Below are 25,945 nucleotides of genomic sequence, written 5' to 3' on the forward strand. Positions count from 1 at the left end.
CGGAGCGCCGGAGCGGTTGGCTCTTGCTGGGGCCTGCCGAGGAGGGGAGGGGAGGTGAACGGTGAACCGCTCGTCCAACCGGCACCCACCAGGCCACCACCACCACTCCGCCGCGGGTACGAGTACGAGGCGAGACGCCGAGGAGGGAACACGGGACCGAGCCAAAACGGGGGCTGCACCGCCGGGTTCGGCTTCCGCTCCAACCTATCGACAAGTGCCGGCGACCAACCCGTTTTTTGCCCTTTCCATCTTGTGTGCCCCGTTGGCCATTGCCCACTGGGGACGGGAAAAAGAAAGGCCGTTCCGTTTATCGTTGGGTCGGCATCAACGAACGAACCGACGGCGAGGTTAGCGCTCATCCGGTTCACCCCCATCATCATACCAAAAAGCTCTCAGAGTGCGCTCGTGTCTGGCTAGCTGCTTCTGCGTGTTGCGTGTAGGACTGGCTGCCTGGCTTTTTTATCGCGCAGGTGACGACGGCCCGGCGGCGGATAGAGTAGAGAAGGTATTCCAAAGTTGACATACGTGTACGTGTCGTGCGTATCTCTCCATCGGTCGGGGTCATGAACGTATGAAACCACCCTCATCTTATCTCGATCTCATCGATCTCATGAATTAAGGTGTTTGGATCTTGAGCTAAAGCTAAAGTTTAGTAATTGTCACATCAAATCTTCGGATGCTAATTAGGAGGACTAAACTATAAAACTAATTACACATATAGAGACTAATTCGCGAGACGAATCTATTAAGCCTAATTAATTCATAATTAGCACATATTTACTCTAGCATCACATTGTCATGGACTAATTAGGTTTAATAGATTCATCTCGCGAATTAACCTTCATCTGTGCAATTAGTTTTATAATCGGTCTATATCTAATATAATATCTAAACGATATCTAAACGTTCAATGTGACATCTAAACGATATCTAAACATTCGATGTGACAGGAGGTTTAGTCCGTAGAACCGGCGCCTAACTTTATTTTCTCATATCTCGTAGTGACTTCACGCGCTCCAATCAGGGCTTGACATGTTCAACGTCTGACACCTCAAACTGGAGAAAAACTGGAGCTCTGAAATGTTGACTGTTTTGTTTTTTTAAAAAAAGGCATGTTGACGGGCAGGCGCTCCTCCATGGAGGGAGAGCTGAGCTCGAAGTCGCAGTAAATGGACTCATGCAGTGGAAATGCTGAGTGGGGAGCAGTAATAAAATTTAAAACGCCACGCGCAGGGCATCTCGAGTTCTCGACCTCGGCTGGACTCTCCTTGAGATCTTCAAACAGTGCGTGCTTGCTAGCTGGACTGCAGCAGGGGGAGTAATTGCGGTGGTACTAATCCCGGGTCAAAAACCAATCTTAACCGGCCACGGTAGGGAGAGTGGCAGCTCACTTCCACTGATTGGTTAGTTTGGTTGGTTCATGAAAGGACCAAGAACTTGCTTGATCTTGATCTTGATCCAGCATGGTTTCTGGATTTGGGAAAGTAGAGAAAAATGTGCAGCAAGGGAAGGGAATGCTGATCTTTAAGAGCAAGTCGCAATTTTGCAGCAGATGACACTTTAATTGAAGTCGGACATGTTCTAATCTTTTCACAATAGCAGCAGCACAAGAACGGGGGAAGAGTTGATGGAGAGATGGAGATCTATCTATGTCTGGATCCTATTTCCGTTGCGGGCGCACCGGATTGGCCGATCCGCGGCGAGCGCATTTCGCCGGACGAGGTGTCGGCACCGCCCGCCCGGCCGCCGGCCGAGCGGAGAGAGGGGGGGTCAGAAGATGTCGAGGACGTCGACGATGGCGGCGTTGCAGAGCGGGCAGCGGCCGCGGCCGGCGAGGAGCTCGCGGGCGCAGGCGCGGCAGAAGGTGTGGCCGCAGGGGATGAAGGCCGCGCCCTTGGCCCGTGCCATGCACACGCAGCAGCAGCCGGCGACCACGCCCCTGCCCGCGCCGGCCCCCGGCTCCGTGTCGTCTTCCACCAGCTCCAGCGCCTCCGCTCCCGCCACGTCCTCCTCCTCGCGCGGGGCCGCGGCGCCGGCACCGGCGCTCCACTGCCTGTCGGTCTGCTCCAGGAGCGCCATCAGGGAGACCCTCTCCCCCTGCTCCTCCTCCACCGCCGCCTCCGCCACCGCGGGCGGCTGCGGAGGCAGAGGCGGAGGCGGAGCGGGAGAAGGGGCGGGGGAGGCGGAGGCGGGCGCGACCGCCGGCGTGGAGGCTGCCGTGGTCGGGGCGGGCAGCGACACCGCGCGGCGGACGAGGAAGGGGTCGGCAGCGCCGGGGCCGTCCCCCGACGCGGCGGCGGGAGGGGGCTGGTCGTCCCGGATGATGTCGAGGAGGGTGCGCGCCGCTACAGCAGCCGCGGCGGCGGCGGTGGACGCCGACGGCGAGGCCGACGGCAGCGAGACCTGCCTCTCGGCGGCCATGGCGGATGCGAGCGTGACCGCGGCGCGCCGCCCCGCCGCGAGGTCGTCCTCGTCGCGGAGCTTGAGGAGGTCGCGGAGGTTGCACGACCCCGCCGCCGCCCCGACCGCCTGCGGCGGCCCCACCGCGGCCAGCTGGTCCGCCAGCGTGACGCTGCGTCGCATCAACCTCCCCGCCTCCATCCCGTCGCGCGGCCAATCAGCTGACTCGGCGAGCCGGGGAGAAGACAAGGGGAGCAGGGGAACCGAAGCGAAGCGAAGCGAAGCGCCTGCTATTCCGAGCGGCAGGCAGGCAGGGCAGGGGAGAGGGGTAGCAGCGGCACGCTTGGACTAAATAAGTGAGGGCGTGGCGCGGCCTGGGGGGGCGTGCGGGGGGGTTTGGGCTTGGATCTCGCGTGCGGAGGGGCGGGAGGCCGGAGGGCGCCGCGTGATGGGATTCACTCGCTACCGATTTGGGGGCGGAAATGGCTGGTTTTTGCGGGGTTTTCTGCCTGCGTGCCAGCGCCCGGCCGAGGAGTTGCTTCTGCTGCGGCGCCGGCTCGGGGCGGCCTCGGGCTTTTGCTTTCTGGCTCTGGGTGGTGGGTGGGTTCGCGGATCCGCGGCTTGGAAGGTTGCAGGCAGCCTTGCAGCAGCGGCGGCGCTCGTGCTCGCGGAGTGGGAGAGGGCTCGAGGAGGGAGTAATAAAGGGTGGAGGGGGCATGGGAGTCGGGAGGGGGGCCTGGTGGTGGGTCAGCTGAGCGGGCAGGCGGGGGGAGCGTGGATCCATCTGCCAAGGTGAAACGGGATGCCGTTTGTCGGGGAGGGGGAGCCCGGGCCGTGCCGTGGTGTGCCCGGGGGCGCGGCGGAGTGCGGAGGCGTCCGAGCGCCGGGTGGTGCACGGTGGGTGCTTTGCTGGGTGCCGACTGAATTGCTGCTGATGGCAAAGTCTGCGGGGTCTGGGCCGGTTGACGATGGGAACGGAGGAGGCGACATCTGCGGCCGCGTTGCGTTGGTTGGGCCGGTAATCCTGGGCCGCGTGCCAGCTCTGTTTCACTTCCATCACTGGCAACACCAGCAACAGCTGCTGCTGAACCTTCCAAACGCTGCACGCTCTCTGTGAAGCGAAGGCGATTGCACCGCGCAGCATGAGAGGTCGCATGCTCCATCCTTCTCAGGGGAGACAGAGGGAGACGCACGCAAAAAGGAGAGGTATCCAGCGACATTATCGCATCGGCGAGAAACCAAAGTTCCGAGTCGCCATCGATCGCTTCCTCCAAGACGTTGGCGCCCTCCTCGTCCTCGGCGGGCTCGCTGGCCTCGCTGCCACCGCGGGGCACGCTTGCCACAAGTTTAGTTTACGCAGCGTAGCGTCGCACTTGTCAACACATAAACAGTGGTGCTCTCGCCGTGCAGGAGAACAACACGGGAATTCCACTTCGGTACGCTGCGTGTCGTTCTCTGAAAGACTTGCGTGCCGGCAGAAGAGGCCCAGAATGGACCTGTGCCTCAACACTTTCTGTAGTCGGAATGTTAGCATGGAGCACACCCAAAACTCAGCTACTCTGACCAACCAGACATGCTGGAGAAATTTGCATTGAGCGTGTTCCACAAAAGAAAGAAATGTCGCCTTCAGTCCATCAAGAGGTTCAACTTTTTCGACGAGACAGCTGGAGCAGACAATTGACCGTTGAACATCTCTTTCTAAGCGACACCAGCGGAAAGCTTCTATAACCACACATCAACGCCGAAACCAGAATAATCTCTGTGGCGTCGCAGATTAGTCTTCCACAAAAAAACTTTTAAAGCAAATAACAATGAGCCTGTAACTGCAACTTCAAGCGCATTGCAGACAATATAGCTTGCACAATGCTAGAGTTTCAGGCAAAAGCTCAACGAATCAAGGAATATGTCCTAAATTTTCCACAACGAATCATGCAACAGTACCATCCGTACAATCTCTTACAAGGCCTGTATAGTCAATTTACCACGTGTCCCTTTCCATTCATAGTTTGATCCAAGCAAAAGGCAACAGCAATGGGATATGAATCAGCCTGACCAGATCGACCGTAACAACTCTAACTTTGTACAAGTTGCAGTCAGTTTGAACCCCCTACAAAAATGGACTTGATCAAGAGCCTAAACATGTACACTGAGTGAATCTTCCAACCAAAGAATATGCTAGCTAATCTCATTCATCTGCATGTTTTGTGACTGTTATTTTGATGAGTACGTCGGATCTTTGTGCTAGCCATGTCTTAGCCTTCCACCTTCTCATAGAAAAGAATGTATGCCTCGCGCTTGAGAACTTCTTCTAGAGTGGCTTCTCTGATGTTACCGTCGTCTGCACAAAACCATGAGGAAGAGCAGCTGCTCTCCTGTTGCTGATTTTCAAGCCTTCTTGCTCTCACGTAAGCAACATAGTGTCCTGCATTCATTGACGGTCCACCAATGTGCTCTACCACACCAGCTAGACGATAGAAAGATTTGTCTTTGTCCACGGAACTGAATATTAGAGAAAAAAAGTAGGTAAACCAAATGCATGGCTATAAATGATTGTATTAACTTATCATCGACAATGGTATGCCATTCTTGATCAGAAATCCTAAAAAACGAATATTGTTCACAAGCAAACCCTACAAATAAAAACCCATACAACAAAAATAATCAACAAATAAAGCTTCACAAATATTAAGAAGGCCATTACATAATATTAGGTTTATATGTATCCATCAATCTTAGAAATATCAGCACAAGAATTATACCAAACACAAAGCATTCAACAGATAAAAAGGCTACAGGGTTAAGGATTTAAAAGGTACCCACAAACACAGAACAAACGAGCTCTAAGATATGATCATTCTAATTTTTTTAACTTATATGTATATTTATTTTAATATCCAAGGTAAAGTGATACGCTGCCAATATGAATGGGCTTTGTAGCAGATAACCCCCACTCAATTCGTATTCGAATATGACCGGTTCTATAAGACAAGCATTCTACTGCAATTAACTGACTAAAGCAGTTTTTGATCTAAGACAAGATTATGACAGGCAGATAGCACAGGATTCTGGTCAAAATCAGACTGGAGAAAAAAGACAATTAAATTAATTTATTTTTCTCAAGCTGGAACTGCAATTAGTTGGAAACATAGTAGGACCATTTGCATTGACATTTAATTCCCTTTCTTCATAAGCACAAACGAAACATAGCATAGCTTTTGAAAATTTCTCGAGGGGAAGCTGCACAGGCACTGATAAATACTCCTTTATGAACATGTTAGAGGTGGCAGTTATGCAATTCCCTTCACAGAATTCAAAAGAGGGAAGCTATCCAAGTTTTAGGAAACGAGCATGCTCTATATGTCCTTCATTTTCATGAACAATATGCTTGTTTTTAAGCTCTAGCTGTTGAATTGAAAAGTCAAAAACTAGTATGCACATAGTATATGGATTACGGAGACATGTCCACATGATCACAAATGAGAACACCACTAGAACATGGAGTCACTAAATAACTCCTTGACCTATAATGACATGTGTTCTAAATGCTATTTTAGAGAAGATATTCTTCAAGCTAGAAGCAATAAGTTAGGCCAAAAAAGAAATCCCTTATGCAATCAGACATGTGATAAAACTGTGTAGAAGTATTAACATTACTATAAAGAATTATCAGTACCTGGGGTCCATGAATCTCCCTACATCAAGATACTCCTTATAGCTCACATGTGTTTCAATTTTATGATGGTCATAGCCATCCTTGATGTACCTCTTAATATGAAGAGTTAATACAGGTGGCAGCTTGGTAATACGAGGTGTTTCAGTAGAACATCCGCTCCTCTCTTTCTGTTCATTTTGGTTGTCTCCTAACTGGCTTGTACTAAGATCCAGCTCTACTTGCTTCCTCCTGTCCTGATTTGGCGTGCTAAGATTTTCACTATGATGAGTGCCCAACAGATTGGTCTGTTTCTCATCTGGAAGGCAACTACTTGCAGCTTCTTGAATACCTTCATGACATTCAATTTCTTTATCGCCATAACTCATCCCTGAATTTATTCCTTCCGCATTTGCTTCCACTGTTTGTATAATTTCACTCTTTGCATCAGAATCATCTGGTTGCCTATTTGAAGAAGATTTGCATTCTACTGACAAACTGTTTGGTTCAATAGATTCCTCAGTTTGGTCTGCTAACCTGTCTGACTGTTCAGTCTGATTCCCATCAGCTGCTGTGTTATCAGTGGTACTTGCCACCATCTTCTCAGCATTTCCACTTTGATTGGTACTTGGCTCCTCAAGAACCTTGGGACAATAATCACAATTCCGTTCTACCGTCTGTTCTGTAAAAAACAATGATAGACAATCCTCAATTGATGGTATAGAATTGCTAACCTCTACCTCCTTATCATACACGACATCTCTGCTCTGAGCATTTGCTTTGTTTTCTGCAGTGAATTGTACGATTGAAGTGTTCTCCTTGGATTGTACACTAACTACCAGCTGATTCATGATATCACCAGGATCAGCATTGTCATTTTGATCTACACAGCTGCCTGATGCCATCGGTGCACCATTTTCACTTAGTGGAGCAACCAGTGGAGGTGGACCCATATCTTCTGGACTGTGGGAATCTGTTGTCATCTCAATCAATTGCTCAACTTTCACATTATACAAGTTGTCCGGAACAACACTAACAGACTTTGGTGGTGCCTCAATGATCCCTTGTGAAAGCTCCGAACATGAGACTTTATCCTCCCGAGTCTGCAAAGGATCCTGTATAACATCCTTGCTTTGCCAGATACATTGCACATCAGAAGAATCTGCATAGCCAAGCATATAATACTTAATTTTACCAGAAATAGCAACATCATGCAACAAGTAATTGTCATCCTCTAAGTATTTTTTAGGATCTCTACCCTCCACATTTGAAGCAGCTTTCTTTTGTGAATACCCACACACGATTAAGTTAAGCAACCATTTCCAGTGAAGCTTATTTTTGGAAAAGCAAGCTATATTCTAGTGGCAGTTTTAAATACTACACTAGAGCAAACATTGTTGCCACGTTAATGCTGCTGAACACCCTGCTCATTTATCTATGCACATCCTGAAGGTTTCTTCTTTCTTCAGTCCATGTGGGTAAAGGGGTCCCATTAAACAATTTTCTCCATTTAGAAAGTGTAGGAGACCCAATCCGACTTGTTTTCTTATTGTGACCAAGACAATAAAAATAATAGTGTGAAAGTGTTCCACAGTTTCCTGCATTTTGATTCCTCAACAATGGTGCAGTCTAGGACACTAGGACATCCCCAGAATCTGCAGTCAGGACTTTTGGATGGATGCAGGAGCGCATAAACTCACCAACTTCCAAAGGCTCAGGTGTTTTCTCCACGGCAACATCTTTCAACTCTGAACCAAGAAGGTCAGAATCACCGCTTTTGGCAACTGATTGGATCTTTTCCGATGTACTCTTCTCATTTGCTGGAATTAATTGAGTAGCAGCCTTATTCGGTTGAGATTTGAGACTCACGCTTGTTTGTGGTGCTGCAGCACTTCTGGATGGATGCTCCTTTGATGGCAGTGCCAGTGAGAGGTCACGGATCTCATCGTGGGAAGCCTGACTAGATCCACAATATATGCAGGACCGTGTATAAGAGAGTTCACCCCTGAAAATGGAATCAATTACTGTAGGAGCACCTCTTTGCCTGTTAGGAGTCTCAATTTCATTTTCCTCCCTATGCAAAGCATTGCGCAAGGAATCAAGCAGTTCATAGCTGTCGTGCATTTTATAGGGTTCGAACTTGTCAGCATGTAAGCGTATGCTTCTCAAGAGTTTATCTGGGTTCAGCATGCCTCCCACATCATCTGCCACACTTGTCTCCAGAAAAAGCTCCATTAGTGCTAGGCCAAGGTGACCGGACGGAGCATCCGGTCCTAACATAGTTTCCTGCAGCTTATCAAGCACAAGGAGGCACTGCACTATTGCATTCACGTAGCATGTGCTGCCGCGATTCGGTATCCCTCTGATAGCATAGCCTTGCACACTAGATGATCCGAACTCATGGCCATGCCATGTGTCTCCAAGATTCAGTAACCCACTGACAAGACCCGAGTGCACATCAATTCCAAACGCATGACCACCTGTCTGAATTTCGCCTGGCATTTCCTCCTGCTCTGGATAGACAACCACTTCAGATCCACACTTGAAGCAGAATCCAGCTTGTGGATCGGCGAACATCGCAGCAACCCAATGCTGCTCCTGCTTGGCGTGAGCCTGAGCGTGCCCATATGGGATATAACTCGCCAATTCCCCGCAGGATTGCCGGCCGCAGTCCAGGCACACCAAGATACGGCTATTCACGGACTCCTCCGAACGCTGGCAATCCGCGCAATGCCCTGCGTCATCGGATAGCAATGACGAATCCAAAATCTCCCTGTGAGCACTGTCTTTTGGGACGTGATTGCACCGATCGTTGTCCTCGGTCACCTCCGGCCACTCCTCCCACCGATCCTTCAACGCCGTCGTAGCCAGCAACTCCAGCCGCGGAGTTTTGGCATCCCGCGAGCTCTCGCCCGCCTCCCACCCCCTCGGCCTCGTGTCCCCCATCACGCCTGGAACAACGGAACCACAAGAAACATGAGTCGGATGGATGATGAACCCTACGAATGCGGATAACCCAAGAAAGCCAAGAAAGGGGGGCAAACTAGGGGAAAATCCAAGAAGACGGCGAGAAATCGAACGCCTCGGCGAGGATCATGGACCCGTACGGACCAGGGGCGAACCAAGAAAGCCAAAGGGCCGAGAACCAGAGGAGGGGAAATAATCAAGGACAACCGAAATCGCAACCATTCTGGTAAGGATCATGAACCGTGCGGAGTAGGGGATTAGGCCTGGATGAGAAAAAGGCGAAGAAATAGAGAAGAAAAAACCCATCAGAACAACACGAAAACCGAAACGCTGCCGCGGATTCAAGAACCAAAAACCCATCGAGGCACGCAGAACAGAAGAACCGAGACCGCAACCATTCTGGGTAGGATCAAGAGCCGTACGGGATAGGGGTTGGACCAAGATAGCCGAGACGCGCCGCGAAGAACAAGGGAAGAAAACCCCAACAGCAAAACACCGAAATCGCACGACGTTCCGGCGAGGATCAAGAACTGCGCCGCGGATTCAAGGACCGAAACCATCGACGCAACAAGAACAAACGGTGGGAAGAGGAATGCGCGGGGAAAGCTTACCGCGAGACGGCGATGGGGCCCGGGATCGAGCGGGCTGCGGCCTGCGGCGAGGCCGCGGGGGTTTTGGTGGAGAGAGGGCGGCAGAGAAGCAGATGATTTCGCTCTGGCGTGGCGTTAGTTGAGATTGTTTGTTTGATCGGGGGGCTAGTTGAGATTTGAGAAGCCGTGCGGAGGATGCGGAAGCCGGGAGGCGGTTGGGTTGAAGCCGGGAGGCGGTTGGGTTGGCTCTCCCAGGTGGACCAAGCCGTATTTGCAACATGGGCCGAGCGGTGCGGGCCTTTTTAGTCAGAAAAAGAAAAATCCGTGGATTATTATGATCAGAAATTCGGAATTTCCCTTGTTTTTTTAGCTTATCTTATGTTTGTGCAGGTTAGGGTTAAGGTTGGAGACTTTCCCAAGCTTCTTCGGCGTCAGCTATGTTGATGGTGGGCAGGTTCTGGTGGTGGTCCATGGGCGGGAGGAGCACAACAACGACAGTACTATCCGCAGGAGGTTTGGCATCGGCGAATTTTTCTTTGTTTTCTTATCAATGGCAACACTGAATTCGTGACCTACAACATGGCTGTTGTTCGAAGGAGACTCGATGCTTTCACCGGTGGCGTGTTCATCGGGAATTTGTCCCTGCAAGGAGGTTTCCCTTGGAGGTTAAGAATCCACTTGCTCTTGTATGTGGGCTGGTGTTCTTGGATTCTCTTTGTGTCATTGTTGCTTGTTGGCCGGAGCTTACCAGTGATGCAACTAGCGTCTGTTTTTGATGAAAGTAGAGTTTGCCCGGGACGTTCAACGGTTGAAAAGCACGATGTGATGCTGATGGGCTTAAAATTTGAAGACTCTTCTTCGAATCGGGAATCGGCCCGAAGATTCATTCTAGGTCATCTTCTTCATTGCGGGAGATGGAGGAGGACCAGCTTGCGGCAGCGAAGATCAGCGACGACGACGGGCACTCGATGCTCTTGTAATGGACTTATGTGTAATTTTATCTTCTTTGAGGTACCCGGTCAGGGGCTTGGATGTAAAAGTGATGTGTCAATAAAAATCCAACCCTTTCTAAAAAAAAGAAATTCGGGATTTAAAGGATGTCCAAACCTTCAAGGTGAGCATCTCCAGCAGTCCCCCAATAAATATTTCCCAATAACTAGTTAATGTGGATATCCCCAATATCACTTTTACCGTTATCGGGGGAGTTGCTTTTGCAGTCTCCCAATAATCTCATCCCAATCCAACTACTGTATTGGGAGAGTCACAACTCCTCTTTTATTTAGGGAGAGTTAGGGTGAATTATTGGGATGTCCCAATAATTATTGGGAAAAGGAAAAGGTAGTCTGCTGGAGCACTATTTTCTTATCACTCTCTAAATATGATAGTTGAATTAGGGAAGGAAGACTACTCTCATCTCCACGGATGCCTAGGAACAAAGGTGGGAACAAACAGGTAGCTGACTGTCCAACACTCCAACTATCGTTCAAGTGGCACCCAACGAGAAGTTTTTGTGATCAAACATTAACGCTGAAACAAGAACAATCACGGGGAGGAAAGAAGAAACTATCTGGCACTGCAGACTGCTCTTCGGTAAAAACTAAGTCAAAATATGCGCAACTTCAAAGTTTTATATAAATCATATTGCAGACAATGTAGCTTGCCCAACACATCAAGGAATATGTTCTAAATTCTCCACAACGTAATGTAAACCATATATCATATAACAGTAGCATCCAACACAACCTTACAAAGCCTGTATGATTTGCCAATCTGACCAATGCCACGTGTCTTATTCTATTCACAGTTTGATCCTAAAAGGCAAAAAGTAATTGGAAAAACCGGTTTAGCTGTGTCGAGAAGACCACCAAAAAAACCTCCAATGTGGTACCAATTACAGTCAGTTTGAAGCCCTGCGACAAAAATGAGCTTCATCGAGAGCTTGTTCTACTATGTACACCAACTGAATCCTTGTGACTGCATTCTGATTAGTTGTGAGATCTTATGCTAGCCATGTCTTAGCCTTCCACCCTCTCATAGAAAAGAATGTAAGCCTCGCGCTTGAGAACTTCTTCTAGAGTCACTTGGCTGATGTATCTATCGTCTGCACAAAACCATGAGGATGAGCAGCTGCTCTGCTGTTGCTGATTTCCAAGCTTTCTTGCTCTCACGTAAGCAACATAGTGTCCTGTAACCAAGGACTTGCTGCCACGGTGCTCTACAACACCAGCTAGACGATAGAGGGAATTACCTTTGTCCACAGAGCTGAGTATTGGAAAAAACAAAGCAAAGTTAAACCAAATGTATGGCTATAAATTAATGCAACTGGTTATGAAAATGACATGCCTCTCTTGGTCATACATCCTCATTAACTGAACACTGTCAACAAGAAACCTCTAACAGATCTACCAGATAAATACCCATGACCATGATCCTTCTCAAGTGATTAATCATATAACAATGAATAATTCAACAAATAAAGGCTCTACAATTATTAAAAAAAAACTATGTCATCTGAATATTGGAGAACACAAAGCAAGATTAAACCAAATGTGTGGCTATAAATTATTGTAACATGTTATGAAAATGCCATTCCTTTCTTGGTCATGACTGAACATGGTCAACAAGAGACGTCTATCAGATATACACCATGATCCTTCTCAAGTGATTAGTCATCCAACAATGAATATTTCAACAAATAAAGGCTCTAAAATTATTAAGAACGCCATTACAAAGTACTAGGTTTATTTTAGGCATTTATCTTTGAAATAACAACACCAGGAAGTCAGAACTGTAGCTAATATCCAACTCTCCAAAAAAACAAAGGCTGCTATGTTAGGCATTTAAAAGGCACCTACAGACACAGACATAATGAGCTCTTAGATATCATAAATCTAATTTACAGTGAAGTAAGCGATATAGTGATTGGTTTTGTAGCAGATGACTTGTGTGTTCCCCATCATATTCAAATGTGATTGGTTTTTTCATACAAATAAACTCAATTACAACTGGTTCACTGAAGCATTTTCCAACCAAAGACAGATTATGGAAGGTAGGTTCAACATGGTGCTGGTCAAAATCAAACTAGAAAAGAACTACAAATATACACAGCAGCTCTCCTGTGTATTGTAAAAAAAAAAGAAGAAGACTGTAGAAAAGAACATTTACTTCAGATGCTGTGTGAGAACAAATGAAACCTCTACTTCAGTCGCAAACTGGAATTACAGCTAGTTTAAAAACATAGATCTCTGTGTGTGAACAGATGAAAAATACACAGAGCTGCACAGGTTCCAACAGATGCACCTTTTTAGACATGTTACCAATGGCATCTTTACAATTCCTTCACATAGTTCCAAGTTCAAAATAGTGTGTCATGGAAGTACCATATGCAGTGGCCCATTCCCCTCATTTATGAAAGGGCGATGTATTTTGAATCTGATAAGATGCTGGTAACTTATGAACCCTTGTTGTATGGCCTTTTTTTCTTCTCAACCTTTCAATACCGCTGCATATTTTACTACACATAAAACTTCTTCCTTTCTCTCTATGCACAAATTATTACTTTGCCTATTCATTTTACTATTATTTTGTTACAGCTGTTTAGTGAATATAATAAATTACTTACAAGGACCTACATTCTTTTATCACCCATTACCGCACTGCTGAATACAAATGTTTCCAAGGCAATTAGACCAGTTGTTCAATTTTCTTTATTCTAAATCAGATTAATCCGCACAGATAAAGATAAGTAGATTTGTCCTAAATGACCTCTATGCAAATGAGGGAAATTATCCAATTTTGACCTCTATGCAAATAAGGGAAATTATCCAATTTTCCAGGAACTTACCATACTCTACGCCACTCATTTTTTGCGCAATATGATAGCATGCTTGTTTTAAGACTCTAGTAGTTTATTGCAAAATCTAATGTGCACATAGTATATGGTTACAAGTCCACACAATCACAAATGAGAACGCCAAAATATGGATAAACAACTAAATGGCCAGCACTGACATGTGCTCTTAAGCCTTTGTTAGAGAATTCTGTGTATTGTTGAAGCTAATAGAAACAAAATGGAGAGAAAAGGCTAATGCATTTAGAAACTTATTAGAGCTTAGAACTGCACAGATGTACAAGATATTATTGTGAAGAACTATCAGTACCTTGGGTCCATGAATCGCCCTACATCAAGATACTCCTTAAATCTCACATGCTCACTCATTTTAAGCCTGACTTCGTAACAGGTGAAAGCTCTCTTAAGCTGAAGAGTTAATACAGGCGGCAGTTTCTTAAAAAGATTTGTTTGAATACCATCCCCAACATTATCTTCCTGCTCATTTTTTTTGTCTTTCAATTGGTATGAACTATGATCCATCGCTAATTGCTCCGTCATGTCCTGATACACTTCACTATTATTGGCTCTGAACTTGTTATGCTGCAACTCATGTTCTTTACTAGTTATGCTGCGAGCAGTAGAGTCTTTTTCACCACAACTCATCCCCGAGCTTGTTCCTTCAGTGATTCTATCCACTGTTTGTATAATTTGACTCTGTTCATCAGATGCATGAGGTTGCCTATTTGAAGATGATTTGCATTCTACTGACAAATTACTCAGTCCACTAGATTTCTCATTTGAGCGTACTGTCCTGTCTGATTGTTCAGTCTGGTCCCCAACAACTTTTGTGTCTTCATTGGCGCTTCCCACCATCTGCTCACCATTTTTACTTTGGTTGGCACTGGCCTGCTTCTGTTCCTTGGCACAATTATCACAGCGCCAACATATCAGTCCTTCATGAAACAGTAACAAGCAGTCTTCAATCGATCCTATTGAATCTGCGGTCATCTCATTCATTTCCTCAACTTTGACATCAGACACGTTATGAGGAAGAAAACTAACAGATTTTACTGGCACCTCAATGATCCTTTGCGGAAGTTCAAAACGTGAGACCTCGTTCTCCTGAGTCTGCAAAGGACTGTGTACAGCATCCTTGCTTTGACAGATACGTTGCGCTTCAGTGAAATCTGCAGAACCAAGCATATAATATTTTATTTTATTTTATCTGCAGTATCGACACCATGCAACCAGCAACTGTCATCTACATATTTTTTTAGGATCTTTATCCTCCACATTTGTAGTAGCTTTCTTTTCAAGAATCCCACACATAATTAAGTTAAGAAACCATTTGGAGCAAAATTTATTATATCGAAGGCAAGCACCCGACATCCCAAGCTATATTCCAATGGCAGTTTTAGCTACTACACTACGGCAAACTACATTGCCATGTTAATACTGCTGAAAAGATCCTGCTCGCTTTTGTATACACATTCCGAAGGTTTTCCTGAAATTTTTCTTCTGTCCATGTGTGCAAAGGGCCCTCAAACAATTTTCTCCATTTAGAAAGTGTAGGACACCTATTCCAAAAAACGAAACTTTTTTCTTTTGTTGAGCGAGATAACCAATAAAAAATGCAGTTTCATAGTGTCCACAGTTCCTGCATTTTGAATCCTCAAAAGTGGTATGAACAGTCAAGGCTTTTCAGTAGGTACAGGAGTGCGCATAAACTCACCAACTTCCAAAGGTTTAGGTGTTTCCTCCAAAATCACCTCTTTCAATTCTGAACCAAGAAGATGAAAATCACCACTTTCAGCAACTGTTTGCATCTTGTCCAAGTTACTCTGCTCATGTGCTGGAAATAATTGAACAGCAATATTCATCTGTCGAGATTTGAGACTCTCGCTTGTTTGTGGTGATGCAACACTTTTGGTTGGATGCCCCACTGATGGCATTGGCAGTTCCAGATCATAGAAGAAAGCATGGGTAACTGATTTAGTTCCACACTTGCAGGATAGTATCTGAGACAGCTCAAACCCAAAAATGGAATTGATAAATGTAGGAGCAGTGGTTTTCCTTTCAAAATTTTTAATTGCCATCTCCTCTTCATTCAAACCATTACACAGGGAAGAAAGCAATTCGTGGCTGTCATGCATAAGACCACCTATGAAGTCCCGATTCTGCATGCATACACATGCCAAGATTTTCTGTGGGTTCAGCAAGCCTCCTGCAGCACTTGTCGTCTCCTCATAAAGCTCCTTGAGTGCCAACGCACAGAGACCCTTATCATCCGGTTCTAACAGCCTTGCCCGCAGTTTATCAAGCGCAAGGAGGCACTGCAGAATTGCATTCATGTAGCATGTGTTTGCGATATTTGGTATCCCTTTGATAGCATAGCCTTGCGTATTAGCTGATCCGAACTCATGGTTGTGCCGTCTGTCTCTGAGATTCGGTAACCCACTGATAGGACCGGGGACCACACCAAACCCAGATGCACGACCTTCTGCCTGAATTTGGCCCGTCATTTCCATCACGCCTGGAACATAGGAACCACAAGAAAGAAGAATGTGTAAACCCATTCAACCCGAAACCACCAAACATGCGACAACCCTACAAATGCGGATGATCCAAGAAAGCTAAAGAATTTTGGGAAATCGGAGAAACCCCCCCCCCCCCCCCCCCCCCCCCAAAGAAGACGAGAAATCGAACACTCCTGCGAGGATTAAGATTCAAGAACCGCACCCCAAGACCTGTACGGACCATTCATGGTACCAAGAAGTTCAGAGGCTGCATGTAAGAGGGAAAAAATAGCAGAACACGAAATCAGCAAACGTTATGACGAGGATCGAGAACGGCGCCGCGGATTCAAGAAGCAGAAAAACCATGGAGCCACATAGAACAAACGACAGGAATAGAAATGCCCGGGGAAAACATACCACAACGCAGCCGGGGCACGCGCTTCGGTAACGAACTGACAACATCGCGGATCACATCCATTCCAATCACACGACCATCAACCTCAAATTCGGCCGGCATTCCCACCTCAGCATTGCACTTGAAGCAGTATCCTTTTTCTGCATCATCGTACAGAGCAGCAACCCAGTGTCGCTTCTTCATGGCGTGCGCCCGAGAGTGTCCAAACGGGTACTCAATCCCCCCAACCCCACAGCAGAGATGCCGGCCGCACTCCAGGCACATCAAGATACTGCTCTCCTCGGGCCGTTGCTTACGGTAACGGCGACCCTTCGCGTCCTCGCGCCGACAACCCACGCACTTCCCTGCGTCATTCTTGGATAGCAACGACGAACTCAACCTCGTGCGAGCACTGACAGTGAGGACGTGGTTGCACCGATTGTTGCCGCTGGTCCCCTCCGCCCCCTCCTCCACCAGATTGCTCGCCTCCGGCGCCGACGCCGCGGCAGCCAGAGCCGGCAGGTCCAGGCGCGGAACCTTCGCCTTCCGCGGGCTCCCTTCCAGCTCCCCCTTCGGCGGCGTCTTCTTCCCCATCGCGCCTGGAGCAAAGGAGCCACGAGAAAGAAGAGCCGCGTGAGTCCATCAAACCCAAAACCACCAAACAATCAAGAACGCTGCGGAATGCGCATGACCCAGGAAAGCTAGAGAGGCGGGGAAACAGGAGGAAAATCCAAGAAAACGGTGAGGAATCGAGCGTTCCGCAGAGGACCAAGAACTGCTGCCAAGAACCGTACGGACGAGGGATGAACCAAGAACGCAAAAGGGCGGAGAACCAGAGGGAATAAGGATCGATCAAGAACAACCGAAACCGCAACCATTCTGACTAGGATCAAGAGCCGACGGGCCAGGGATTGAACCAAGAAACCTGAAAGGCGGAGAACCAGAGGGTTGGGGCGAAAATGAAATCAATCGAGAAGGCGCGCGAAACGAAAACCATTCTGGCGGGGGGGATCAATTCAAGAACGGCGACCCCGGATTCCGGGATCCGAACCAGTAAAACACCAATCCACCGAGCGAGAGAGAGAATCGGAGGAACAGCGCCGGGGGAAAGGCTTACCGGAAGACGGCAGGGCCGCTCGGGTTCGTGCGGCGAGCCCGGGAGGGAAGGGGAAGGGGGTTTGGAGAGGGAGGGGCGGCAGAGAAGCAAATGATTTCGCGCTGGTTTCTTCCGTTGGTGCGGTTGGGGTTTTGTGGGGGAGATAGAGACGGGTTGGTGGCTCCTGTTATTGGGCTGCAGAGATGGACGAGTTAGTTGGGCGGGGCCGTGCCACGTTGGGCCATGCGCAAGCCTCCTTTGCCAAGCTTAGCCTGGCCCAGGTTCCATTTGGATTTACTCAATCCTCCATTTTTTTTTTTTGAAACTATAGGGACCATCATTGACTGATGCAGCCATTTTATGGCTCACACAACCTACAAAAGGCAGGGACTATTCATGTTGGAAATTAGGCACAAATAAACCCAACCACATGCAGTATATGTTAAGATTCATGGGGGCATTTCCGGAAGATATGGATGTTTGAAGCTTGTATCCAAAGAAATTAAGAAATTTTTAAAACGAGAAACAAAGCGCATTTTCTTTTTCATCAAATAAAAAAAACCAAATGTTTTGAAATCCAGCCACAGTCAGGGTTGCAATCTAGCCCTAGAAACAGCTCACATTTGGCTCTCATTCTACAATTAATCCTAAGGTTCTTGGCATGCCAAATATCGGTTGCAAATTAACTGCTAACAAAGTGCTTAGATACAAACATCCCCAGCTCAAATTTGGTGTTGACAGACGTAACGCATGCGCATGCCTATATAAGGCAACGTGGACCTCTATTGTCTTCCCATTTGCCTCCATTATTCCTCCAAGCCCCTGTCCCTCTCTCAATGCGCAATGCATACGTATCACAAAGGGTTCTTTCTCTAGATTTCGGTGGGGATTGAGTTGTTTCTTGTGAAATTCCTGGGGAATTCAGGCTGGTCCGAAGGTAATGCATCGCACTTCTCGGTTTCTCCTGCTCTTGATCCATACGCATGCATATTCTTACCTCACCATTCTGCATCTGCCTTGTCTTCCCATGCTTGCAATTTGGGGATATTTTGCATGCAATCACATATTCAATGGACCATACATTTGTCAATTCGTCATTTCGTCTATCGGATTCAAATAATCAAACAAAGATGTGGCCAATTCGAGCCATCTGTTTTTTGAAGAACAGATGCCATAAATAGATTTCAATCTTCTAAATATAAGCACCGCAACGTGAGCGTGATGAGCAATGCAGGGCAATCAGGGGAGGCGAGAGGAAGAGCAAGAAAAGCCGGCAGTCCAAACAATCGACAATTAATGGAGGAGAAGAAGAAGGACCTGCTCCGGAAGCTGACGATCATCTCGATCCCGTTCGTGTTCGTGGCGATCCCTTCGGTGGTGATCATCGTGGGCATGCTGTCCCCGCACGCGGCGGAGCCCCGGGACGACGGCTCGGCGCCGGCGCCGCCGGGGCGGAACCACTCGGTGTCGATGCTGAGCACCATGACGGGGGGCCAGATGATCCTCAGCTGCCGCGCCGCCTTCTCCGGCAACTGGGAGTACTTCCACTACTTCATCCTCGATCCCTACAAGCTCCAGCAGGCCTTCTTCCAGCCGCAGGCCGATCCCTACGTCATCTTCTGCAAGTGGGGCTACATGGGCAACTTCCTCCAGGACGTCGTCGTCTTCAACAGCACCGCCGCCTGGGCGCCGCAGTGCCGCGTCGACCGCGGCGGGTGCCGATACCTCTTCCAGGACGGCCACATGTTCCTCGTCACCGGGAAGCACCTGCGCCACGGCCCCGTGCCGGCGGCGAAGGTGTCGGAGTCGGAGGAGGATCCGGGAGCGCCGGCGCCAGCGCCGGGTCCGGCCCCATCATTGGTTCCGGCGGCTTCGCTTCCGGCCGCCGCGCCGGCGCCAAGGCAGGGGCGGGAGAAGACGCTGGTGGGGGACGTGGTGCTCAGGGAGTGCCGGCACGTGCTCGGGGTGTTCCCCACCATGTGCCGGACGAAGCCGCACCACCACGAGTACGTCGGCAAGATCATCGGCCGCTGGCGGTGGTGGTTCAACTACTAGCTCACCTGCTAATGGCAGATTGCCATCGATGAACATGAATGGCACCCGTTGCAGGAAAAACGAGACGATGAACTGTATGTAACTAACAAGGACACGATGTGTAGATACAGATTTACTGAATTGGAATCCGTAACTACTAGTAATTTGCGTTGATTGTATCCCTACTTCTCATATCTCATATCCGTGTACACTGGTACAGCAAAAAATCCTATGCCACAGGCCAAGGATCACTGGATCAGATGAGAAATGATGGCCAAGGACCAAGGTGAGGGGCACAGAGGTTAGGGAGTGGCTGAGCAACAAACGAATAGGCGCGAGCAGGAGGAACTTGAAGGATGACAGGCAGGGCAGGAGGAACTATTACAATGGCGGGTAGAAATATGACGAAAGCGAGAACCCAAGGAAGAGGAGGCCTCCGATGGTCGCTACCGTGCCCTGAGATATCTTGGACGCCAGCATGCTGCCACCCACCACCGCAATCGATGTGCAGATGGTGTGCCCCAAGGTTGCTCCCGTAGCGATACCAATCGCGTTCTTGTGCGTCGCCAGCTGCATTGAAGTCAATGCTCGAAGTTCAGTTACGATTTTCTTTGTGGGTTAAATTATGAATTTGAGTGGACATGGAAGAGCTTGGAGTTTGATTAGAAGATGTAACTGAGCCATACCGCGATCGTAGCTATCTGACTCCGGTCACCCCACTCCGCTAGGAAGGTCAACACAAATGACTGAAACCAAAACAAGGAATACATAAAATCAGTTAAAAACATTAGATAGGTGCAGCATCAGCCATGATATGTTTTAAGCATTGTACATCAACTACTAGAGTTAACACAAACAAGCACTGTTGAAAAGGATTATAGATCCTCTCGAAGAAAGTAAAATGATTGCAGAATCAGATGCCAGTAAACATAAGTTTCTGGAAATGAAATAGCGTAAAATGAGAAGGGAGGGAAATCTACCTCCAAGAAAATAGGAGTGCAAAATCTTGAGAAAACACGTCTAAATGTTGACTTCCCTTGACCTGCTTCCAGCTTTTCCTCTACCTGTATGTGTCAAAAAATAAATAACATATAAGCTGAACAGAGACTGATCATGACAACTAACAGGTCACTGTAACTAATGCGCACAGTAGGGATACACAAAATAGCGCAACTATACAGCACAAAATGTCATCTTGCCAAGTAATGAATAGTTAGTTGCGTAACTCTTTATATCAGAAATTAACTTTCAACTTTCAAGCACGGTATGATCCTGAATAGTAACTTTTAGGGAACTCTGAGTAATTATGGACTTAAGTCCTTTACACTATATGTCTATATCTAGCACAGATGGGTGCTGCCTGTTATGTAAATGAAAAGAGGGTGGAGGGCTGATAAGAAATTATACATACTTCTTCTATTTCCTTTTTCTGTGATGCCTTGGAATCTGACCTCCAGGCAATGTACAGCAGACGAAGCCCAAAGAATGCATAAAGGACTGAAACACAAAAATACCAAAAGAGGAGATACGACATCACTGAATGAACTGGTGCATGCTACAGAAGAACAGAACTAAACTGATATTCCGGTTACATATCATAGCTAAAAAGATCATGAGATTAAAAGTATTTGTGTTCAAAAGAGTATCTACATACACCCAAGAGAAGACCTTTGAAGCTCAATAAGTTCTTTGTACCATTCTTTGTTTCCAGTGATTAAATTTAGAATTTGCTCTTATAATGAATATCCATGATTAAGGAGTGGCCTAACAAATGTACTCATTCACTAACTTCATTGAAAGAAGAACCTATACGTTGGTCTGTTATGTACAGTTCCAATTACGAGGCACTTGGATGCAACAAAAATTAGCAGCATACTGTGGAGAAGCATAAATATTCAATCATATAACACCGTGACAATTTGTACTAGTTCTATTTCCTCACATTTATGCACCCCAGTAAATTTCAAGTATACATATCTAACACCTGAATTTTAATTTGAGTACATGCATGTATGTAACATCTAGTGTACCACTTCAGGTGGACTGAAACAAATAGTAATCAACAGTTTTTACTACTCATTTGTTCGGATGGTTGGATCATTATTCCCCAACCTCTACGACCTCTACCAGTCAGTTTTGACATACCAGTTGCTGCGCTGTTAGTGTGCTTCCTTGATATCAAGTTTGGAACAATTCTGCCTAGCCCAGTTGACAACACCTGAAAGAAGGCAACACCAAGCCCAATGAAGGATCAGTTAGACCAAACCTGAATCCATTTTAGTCCACCACAACACCTGAAATAAGGCAAACTGCCAAAGCTTCAGTTTCACCTACTGTCATAACGAACAGCGCCGACAGCGCGCCAGAGAGCACCGTCGACTTGGGGTGCCGCATCGCCATCAGCGCCGCGATGATGAACGTCTCGTCGCCAATCTTCAGGCCAGAAGACACAGAAAATTCAGAAACATGTTCCGAGGGACGTATACACGCAGGAGCAGAAGCAAGCCCAGGGATGGACGCCGGCGCCGCGGCAATCTCACCTCGCTGACGACGATCATGGACAGGCTGGCGAAGAAAGCATCGAAGAGCCCCAGCCCCGGCTCCTGCGCCCCCGCCGCGGCCCCGCGCGCCCGCGCCGTGTGGAGGAACATCTGAGAAGGATAACACACGGGAGGGAGGCGTTCAGAGATACGTACTGGACAAACCCAGCCTTCAGAGCAAATGCTCTGGCTTGTCCAGACTTCAGACACACAGCATGCACATGCTCACCTTTGTGCGGCGGTCCAGGCGGGCGGCGCCAGCGCCGGTGCCATTCGCGGCAGCGCCATCAGCAACCTGACGACAGGAACGCAGAACCCGGAACGCAAGACTGTAAGAGCCCTGCGCGGAGACGAAACGGGGGAAGGACGGGGAGCTGGTGGGAAATGCTGACCTGGTCCGCGCCAGCGGCGGCGGAGGCGGAAATGGAAACGGAGAGGGCGAGGGCGACGAGGAGGGCCGCGGCGGCCGCGCGCCCGTGCATCGCGACGGAGCGGGAGACGAGGCGAGATCCGTGCGGCAGGTCGGGCGGGGGGCCTGTCGGCGCGGCGAGGCGGGGACGGGATCTCGGAGGAGTGGCGCGGAGTAGGGGCAGCCAGCCGGGCGACCCGCGTGCGGCGTCGGGATGGCCGAGGAGTTAAAAGGAGCGGAGGCGACGGGCCCACCCTGAACACTGCCCGTTCCGCGTTCCCTTCCCGTGCCATTCGCGTCGGGCTCCACCTTGCCGCCGACGCGCCGTGCCGTTTAGGAAACGAAATTCAGCCAAAATTTAGATTAAATCAGCCTCGAACATCTTGACGAATTTTTGAAAGACCATTTCCGTTCAAACTTTTCGTCAGAGAGTGTTGCTTGAGGCGAACAGGATTCGGAAACTTTTCGTCAGAAATGCAGAATCCACCCGAGTATCCTTGTACGTATCTTCTTTCAGAGTGTCTCGAGCACTCAAATTGAGTTGGCGTACGCCAACTTCCGCCGAACCTGCTCACCAGAGGATTTTCTTTTATTCACCCTTTGACGCTCCCGTTAGGTTGGATCTCACGTAACGACGTTGACGCGTGCACACACGTGAATGTGCGACGAATCTGGTGATGCCGCAGGGTTACGGACCAGGGTTACCTCACTCCGAAGCTGCCGCAGCATCAACGAAAAAGAATTGCTTTGACCAGGGTTACGGACCTAGGGTTCTTTGCTTCATGGAGTGTGAAAACTGAATCCCCCAATCCCTGGTACCTCTGATACGCAATGACTTTGGAATGAACGTTTAACTACCAAATTATAATTCTTCAGCTCTCCTTTTTGGGAAAGAAAATGAGTCATTCCCTCTCTCTTATGTACTGTCAGTTAGACAGTTACTACATAGTGTATTTGATGTCTGTCCAAAAACCGAATCCCACTGTCTTTGTTTCTATCTTTCGCCCACCGACAGCCAGAGTGTCATTCCTTGGCATCGGATATGAGTGAGTACTCGCTCGTGCTAACAAAAGCATAACCAAGTTCTTGGATAATCCAGCCAACTTTTGGAGCTGACCAAACCTTCTAGGACGATGCCAGTTCTTAGATAATCCAACCAAAGAGGTTACCATGAAAAAAAACTGCAGCAATAATTTTTCGCATTTCCTGGATCCTGCCAAGTCAGTAATCTGAACTTATATCACAATGGCACATAATTTTTGAAGTTATATACTTATATAGTAGGGACCTTCTCATCACCCAGCAATAATCTGTCAATTATTAAAAGCACTGCAAAGTAACTGATTTAAGTGCCATGGGTGGTGCACCTTATCACTAATAAGATCAATTTCACTTAGAACTCATGGGACCTCACACAACATAAACAGAGTGAACAATAACTGCTGCCTGCTGGCAACAACCTCAGTATGGCTGCATAGCAATATTGACATGAAAATTTCCTCTTGAAGTAAAGAAGATGACTACCTAAATATATTCACCGTCACTGAGAGAATACTCTAAGTAGTCATAAAAATGTTCCTGACAGTACAAAAAACGCGCGGGGGGGGTGGGGGGGGGGGGGGGGGGGGTCACACAGCCTTTCAAAGAAGAATGTACTTTGCAACACAACTCAAAAGAAAAGACCAAGCTACAACTAAGAACATTATATGATCTGTACTCTCTAAGGCCAGGGGTCACCTAGATCAGGCTTCTTGACAAAGATCTGATTGTATTCAGGTCGCGACATCTGCAGCAAAATTCATTCAATAATCGGTGTAAGACAAAAGTTCCAAAATACCTGATAAAACAATCTGCATTCATCTATAGTGAGGTAACTAACTCACACAAGGACATGATTTGCCACTGAGACATGTCAATGTAACAGGTAGGCATCCAGATCAAACAGTCTGGATGACCAAACCAAGGAAATGCATATGACGTTTATATCTATTCCAAATGGTGTTTTTTATTCTAACATCATAATTCATATGCCAGAAAGGCCTACCATGGACCCCCCACCAAAAAAAAAATGCCTGTTTTTTGAGAAATGCATAATACCCGCCATTCAATCAACAACGAAAGGTTCCAAGTTGTGCGAAGGAAAGTATTTGTATTCAGTAAGCTACTATAACATCTATGATTTCAGCTGATTTCTTAATAATCATTTCAAGGAAATAGCTAGGTCTCCAATCAAATATATTCGGATGGCTAAATCTCAACAATGCATGTGAACTCAAAACTAGTGGTTTCTGCCAAACACTTAAACAGTGTAATTCCCATAGTCATCAGCACGGGGGAATTTCTCAAGATCTTTTTTTAAAGAAATTTCTCAAGATCTAATATGGATAAAAATACCACAATTCTACCAGTTATTATCTACACTAGGGATAGGGAAAATTCTAAGCTATATGGATGAAGAGTATCTGCATTCACTAACCTTCTGTGATTTCAGCTGAGAACTTAACAACCATTTAACACATTCGTATTCGAATGGAACTACTGTATACTATTCAAAAATCATGGCCACGCAGTGCCAAATTGACCAAACGCGCCATGCGAATTGAGGCATTGAACTACCCTACTCGATCTCATTCTGTGTTCGGGGGAGAGATACTGCCATACTGGGTTGCTGTGGGTGCTTACGAGGTCCTTGAAGAGGAGGAAGGCGACGAGGAAGAAGAGGACGAAGAGGATCTCGAACTCGGCGAGGCGGACGAAGCGGAACACCTTGTCCACGGCCCTCGTCAGGAGCCCCGGGTCGTCCCCCCTCCTCCCGCCCCGCTGCTGCCGCATCGCTCCCGATCGCTCGTGGATTCCTCTACTCTTGCTTCCGCCGGATCCAAGAGGTCAGCGTCACGAAGGCCAGGCACGCCCCTCGCAGTAGAGGTGAGAGAGGGGGGAGCGCAGGTACCGGATCTCCGGCCGTCCGGCGGCGTGGGGTGCGGCGGAGGGGAGGGCGGGAGGCCCCGATCGGGCGGTGAAGTCGCGCTGCGGTGGAGAGGGTGGAGGGGAAGGGACGACGAGAGGAACGGAATCGGGGTTCGGCCGGCGTCTCAGGAGCCTCGCCTAGAGGTAAATGCGTAGCCCACGTCCGTCGGATGTCGATCAAACGATGGATAAAAGATGAGGGGAGGCTAGCCGTGAGGACTGACTGGAAGGGAGATTGAACATCTATGCATCTTCAGATCCTGTTTCGGATATATGAATTTCGTACAAGTTCAAAATTTGTAGGATTAGGGAAAAAAAGATATCCGTGTTTCAGGGATATTTGAATTTCACATGAAAAAGTTTTCAATTTCTATACGGTTGAGGGGAAAAAAACATGCAAGTCCCACTAGGCTTTTGTCGCTTCAGAGAAGGATTTACCTTTCTTTGCTCGAGAGAGTGATTATATGATTCATCACTCAACAACAACCTGAAATGCAGTTGCATTGCATTCCTTACCAGAATAATCTTTCAGGTTTGCAGCGGGCTGAACA

The 25,945-nt window shown here is 47.8% G+C and overlaps 7 protein-coding genes across 7 annotated transcripts; 1 reads left to right on the forward strand and 6 right to left on the reverse strand.

The window, feature by feature from the left end:
• Window positions 1-1,497: 1,497 nt before the first annotated feature.
• On the reverse strand, window positions 1,498-3,132 carry LOC117861965 (uncharacterized). The gene has a single exon (XM_072294634.1). It carries the CDS (start codon window positions 2,599-2,601, stop codon window positions 1,771-1,773), a length of 831 nt encoding a protein of 276 aa, XP_072150735.1. The 5' UTR covers window positions 2,602-3,132; the 3' UTR covers window positions 1,498-1,770.
• A 2,934-nt stretch (window positions 3,133-6,066) lies between these two features.
• Window positions 6,067-7,227, reverse strand: LOC117861440 (uncharacterized). The gene has a single exon (XM_034745000.2). The coding sequence runs from the start codon at window positions 7,225-7,227 to the stop codon at window positions 6,067-6,069; it is 1,161 nt and encodes a 386-aa protein (XP_034600891.2).
• Window positions 7,228-7,628: 401 nt separating this feature from the next.
• Window positions 7,629-9,897, reverse strand: LOC140223074 (ubiquitin carboxyl-terminal hydrolase 2-like). Its single transcript, XM_072294498.1, has one exon. It carries the CDS (start codon window positions 8,993-8,995, stop codon window positions 7,679-7,681), a length of 1,317 nt encoding a protein of 438 aa, XP_072150599.1. The 5' UTR covers window positions 8,996-9,897; the 3' UTR covers window positions 7,629-7,678.
• Window positions 9,898-11,055: 1,158 nt separating this feature from the next.
• On the reverse strand, window positions 11,056-18,913 carry LOC117861169 (ubiquitin carboxyl-terminal hydrolase 2). Its single transcript, XM_072294385.1, has 5 exons — window positions 18,762-18,913; window positions 16,372-16,947; window positions 15,171-15,971; window positions 13,767-14,625; window positions 11,056-11,868 (listed from the first exon to the last, which is right to left on the reverse strand). Exons 2-5 carry the CDS (start codon window positions 16,940-16,942, stop codon window positions 11,622-11,624), a joined length of 2,478 nt encoding a protein of 825 aa, XP_072150486.1. The 5' UTR covers window positions 16,943-16,947; window positions 18,762-18,913; the 3' UTR covers window positions 11,056-11,621.
• On the forward strand, window positions 18,253-19,499 carry LOC117861171 (uncharacterized). The gene is made up of 2 exons (XM_034744685.2): window positions 18,253-18,381; window positions 18,679-19,499. Exon 2 carries the CDS (start codon window positions 18,741-18,743, stop codon window positions 19,497-19,499), a length of 759 nt encoding a protein of 252 aa, XP_034600576.1. The 5' UTR covers window positions 18,253-18,381; window positions 18,679-18,740.
• Window positions 19,500-19,598: 99 nt separating this feature from the next.
• Window positions 19,599-22,637, reverse strand: LOC117861170 (GDT1-like protein 4). Its single transcript, XM_034744684.2, has 9 exons — window positions 22,411-22,637; window positions 22,248-22,313; window positions 22,019-22,129; window positions 21,813-21,911; window positions 21,624-21,696; window positions 20,890-20,975; window positions 20,459-20,542; window positions 20,165-20,224; window positions 19,599-20,048 (listed from the first exon to the last, which is right to left on the reverse strand). Exons 1-9 carry the CDS (start codon window positions 22,498-22,500, stop codon window positions 19,860-19,862), a joined length of 858 nt encoding a protein of 285 aa, XP_034600575.1. The 5' UTR covers window positions 22,501-22,637; the 3' UTR covers window positions 19,599-19,859.
• Window positions 22,638-23,768: 1,131 nt separating this feature from the next.
• Window positions 23,769-25,533, reverse strand: LOC140223047 (uncharacterized). The gene is made up of 2 exons (XM_072294384.1): window positions 25,110-25,533; window positions 23,769-24,213 (listed from the first exon to the last, which is right to left on the reverse strand). Exons 1-2 carry the CDS (start codon window positions 25,257-25,259, stop codon window positions 24,148-24,150), a joined length of 216 nt encoding a protein of 71 aa, XP_072150485.1. The 5' UTR covers window positions 25,260-25,533; the 3' UTR covers window positions 23,769-24,147.
• Window positions 25,534-25,945: the final 412 nt, after the last annotated feature.

This window comes from Setaria viridis, chromosome 6 (assembly GCF_005286985.2).
Source record: "Setaria viridis chromosome 6, Setaria_viridis_v4.0, whole genome shotgun sequence".
Lineage (NCBI taxonomy): Eukaryota > Viridiplantae > Streptophyta > Magnoliopsida > Poales > Poaceae > Setaria > Setaria viridis.

Bases quoted from the DNA above. Each gene is read 5' to 3' on its own strand.
- LOC117861965 (XM_072294634.1), bottom strand. From the start codon at position 2,601: ATGGAGGCGGGGAGGTTGATGCGACGCAGCGTCACGCTGGCGGACCAG.
- LOC117861440 (XM_034745000.2), bottom strand. From the start codon at position 7,227: ATGCTTGGCTATGCAGATTCTTCTGATGTGCAATGTATCTGGCAAAGC.
- LOC140223074 (XM_072294498.1), bottom strand. From the start codon at position 8,995: ATGGGGGACACGAGGCCGAGGGGGTGGGAGGCGGGCGAGAGCTCGCGG.
- LOC117861169 (XM_072294385.1), bottom strand. From the start codon at position 16,942: ATGGGGAAGAAGACGCCGCCGAAGGGGGAGCTGGAAGGGAGCCCGCGG. The intron at 15,972-16,371 runs GTATGTTTTCCC...CCTATGTTCCAG, and splicing joins CGTGCCCCGGCTGCGTTGTG to GCGTGATGGAAATGACGGGC. The intron at 14,626-15,170 runs GTGAGTTTATGC...TTGGTTCTGCAG, and splicing joins ACCTAAACCTTTGGAAGTTG to ATTTCACTGAAGCGCAACGT.
- LOC117861171 (XM_034744685.2), top strand. From the start codon at position 18,741: ATGGAGGAGAAGAAGAAGGACCTGCTCCGGAAGCTGACGATCATCTCG.
- LOC117861170 (XM_034744684.2), bottom strand. From the start codon at position 22,500: ATGCACGGGCGCGCGGCCGCCGCGGCCCTCCTCGTCGCCCTCGCCCTC. The intron at 21,697-21,812 runs GTAGGTGAAACT...GCCTTCTTTCAG, and splicing joins CGGCGCTGTTCGTTATGACA to GTGTTGTCAACTGGGCTAGG. The intron at 20,543-20,889 runs GTATGTATAATT...TGACACATACAG, and splicing joins AGAAAAAGGAAATAGAAGAA to GTAGAGGAAAAGCTGGAAGC.
- LOC140223047 (XM_072294384.1), bottom strand. From the start codon at position 25,259: ATGCGGCAGCAGCGGGGCGGGAGGAGGGGGGACGACCCGGGGCTCCTG. The intron at 24,214-25,109 runs GTAAGCACCCAC...ATTTTGCTGCAG, and splicing joins TCCTCCTCTTCAAGGACCTC to ATGTCGCGACCTGAATACAA.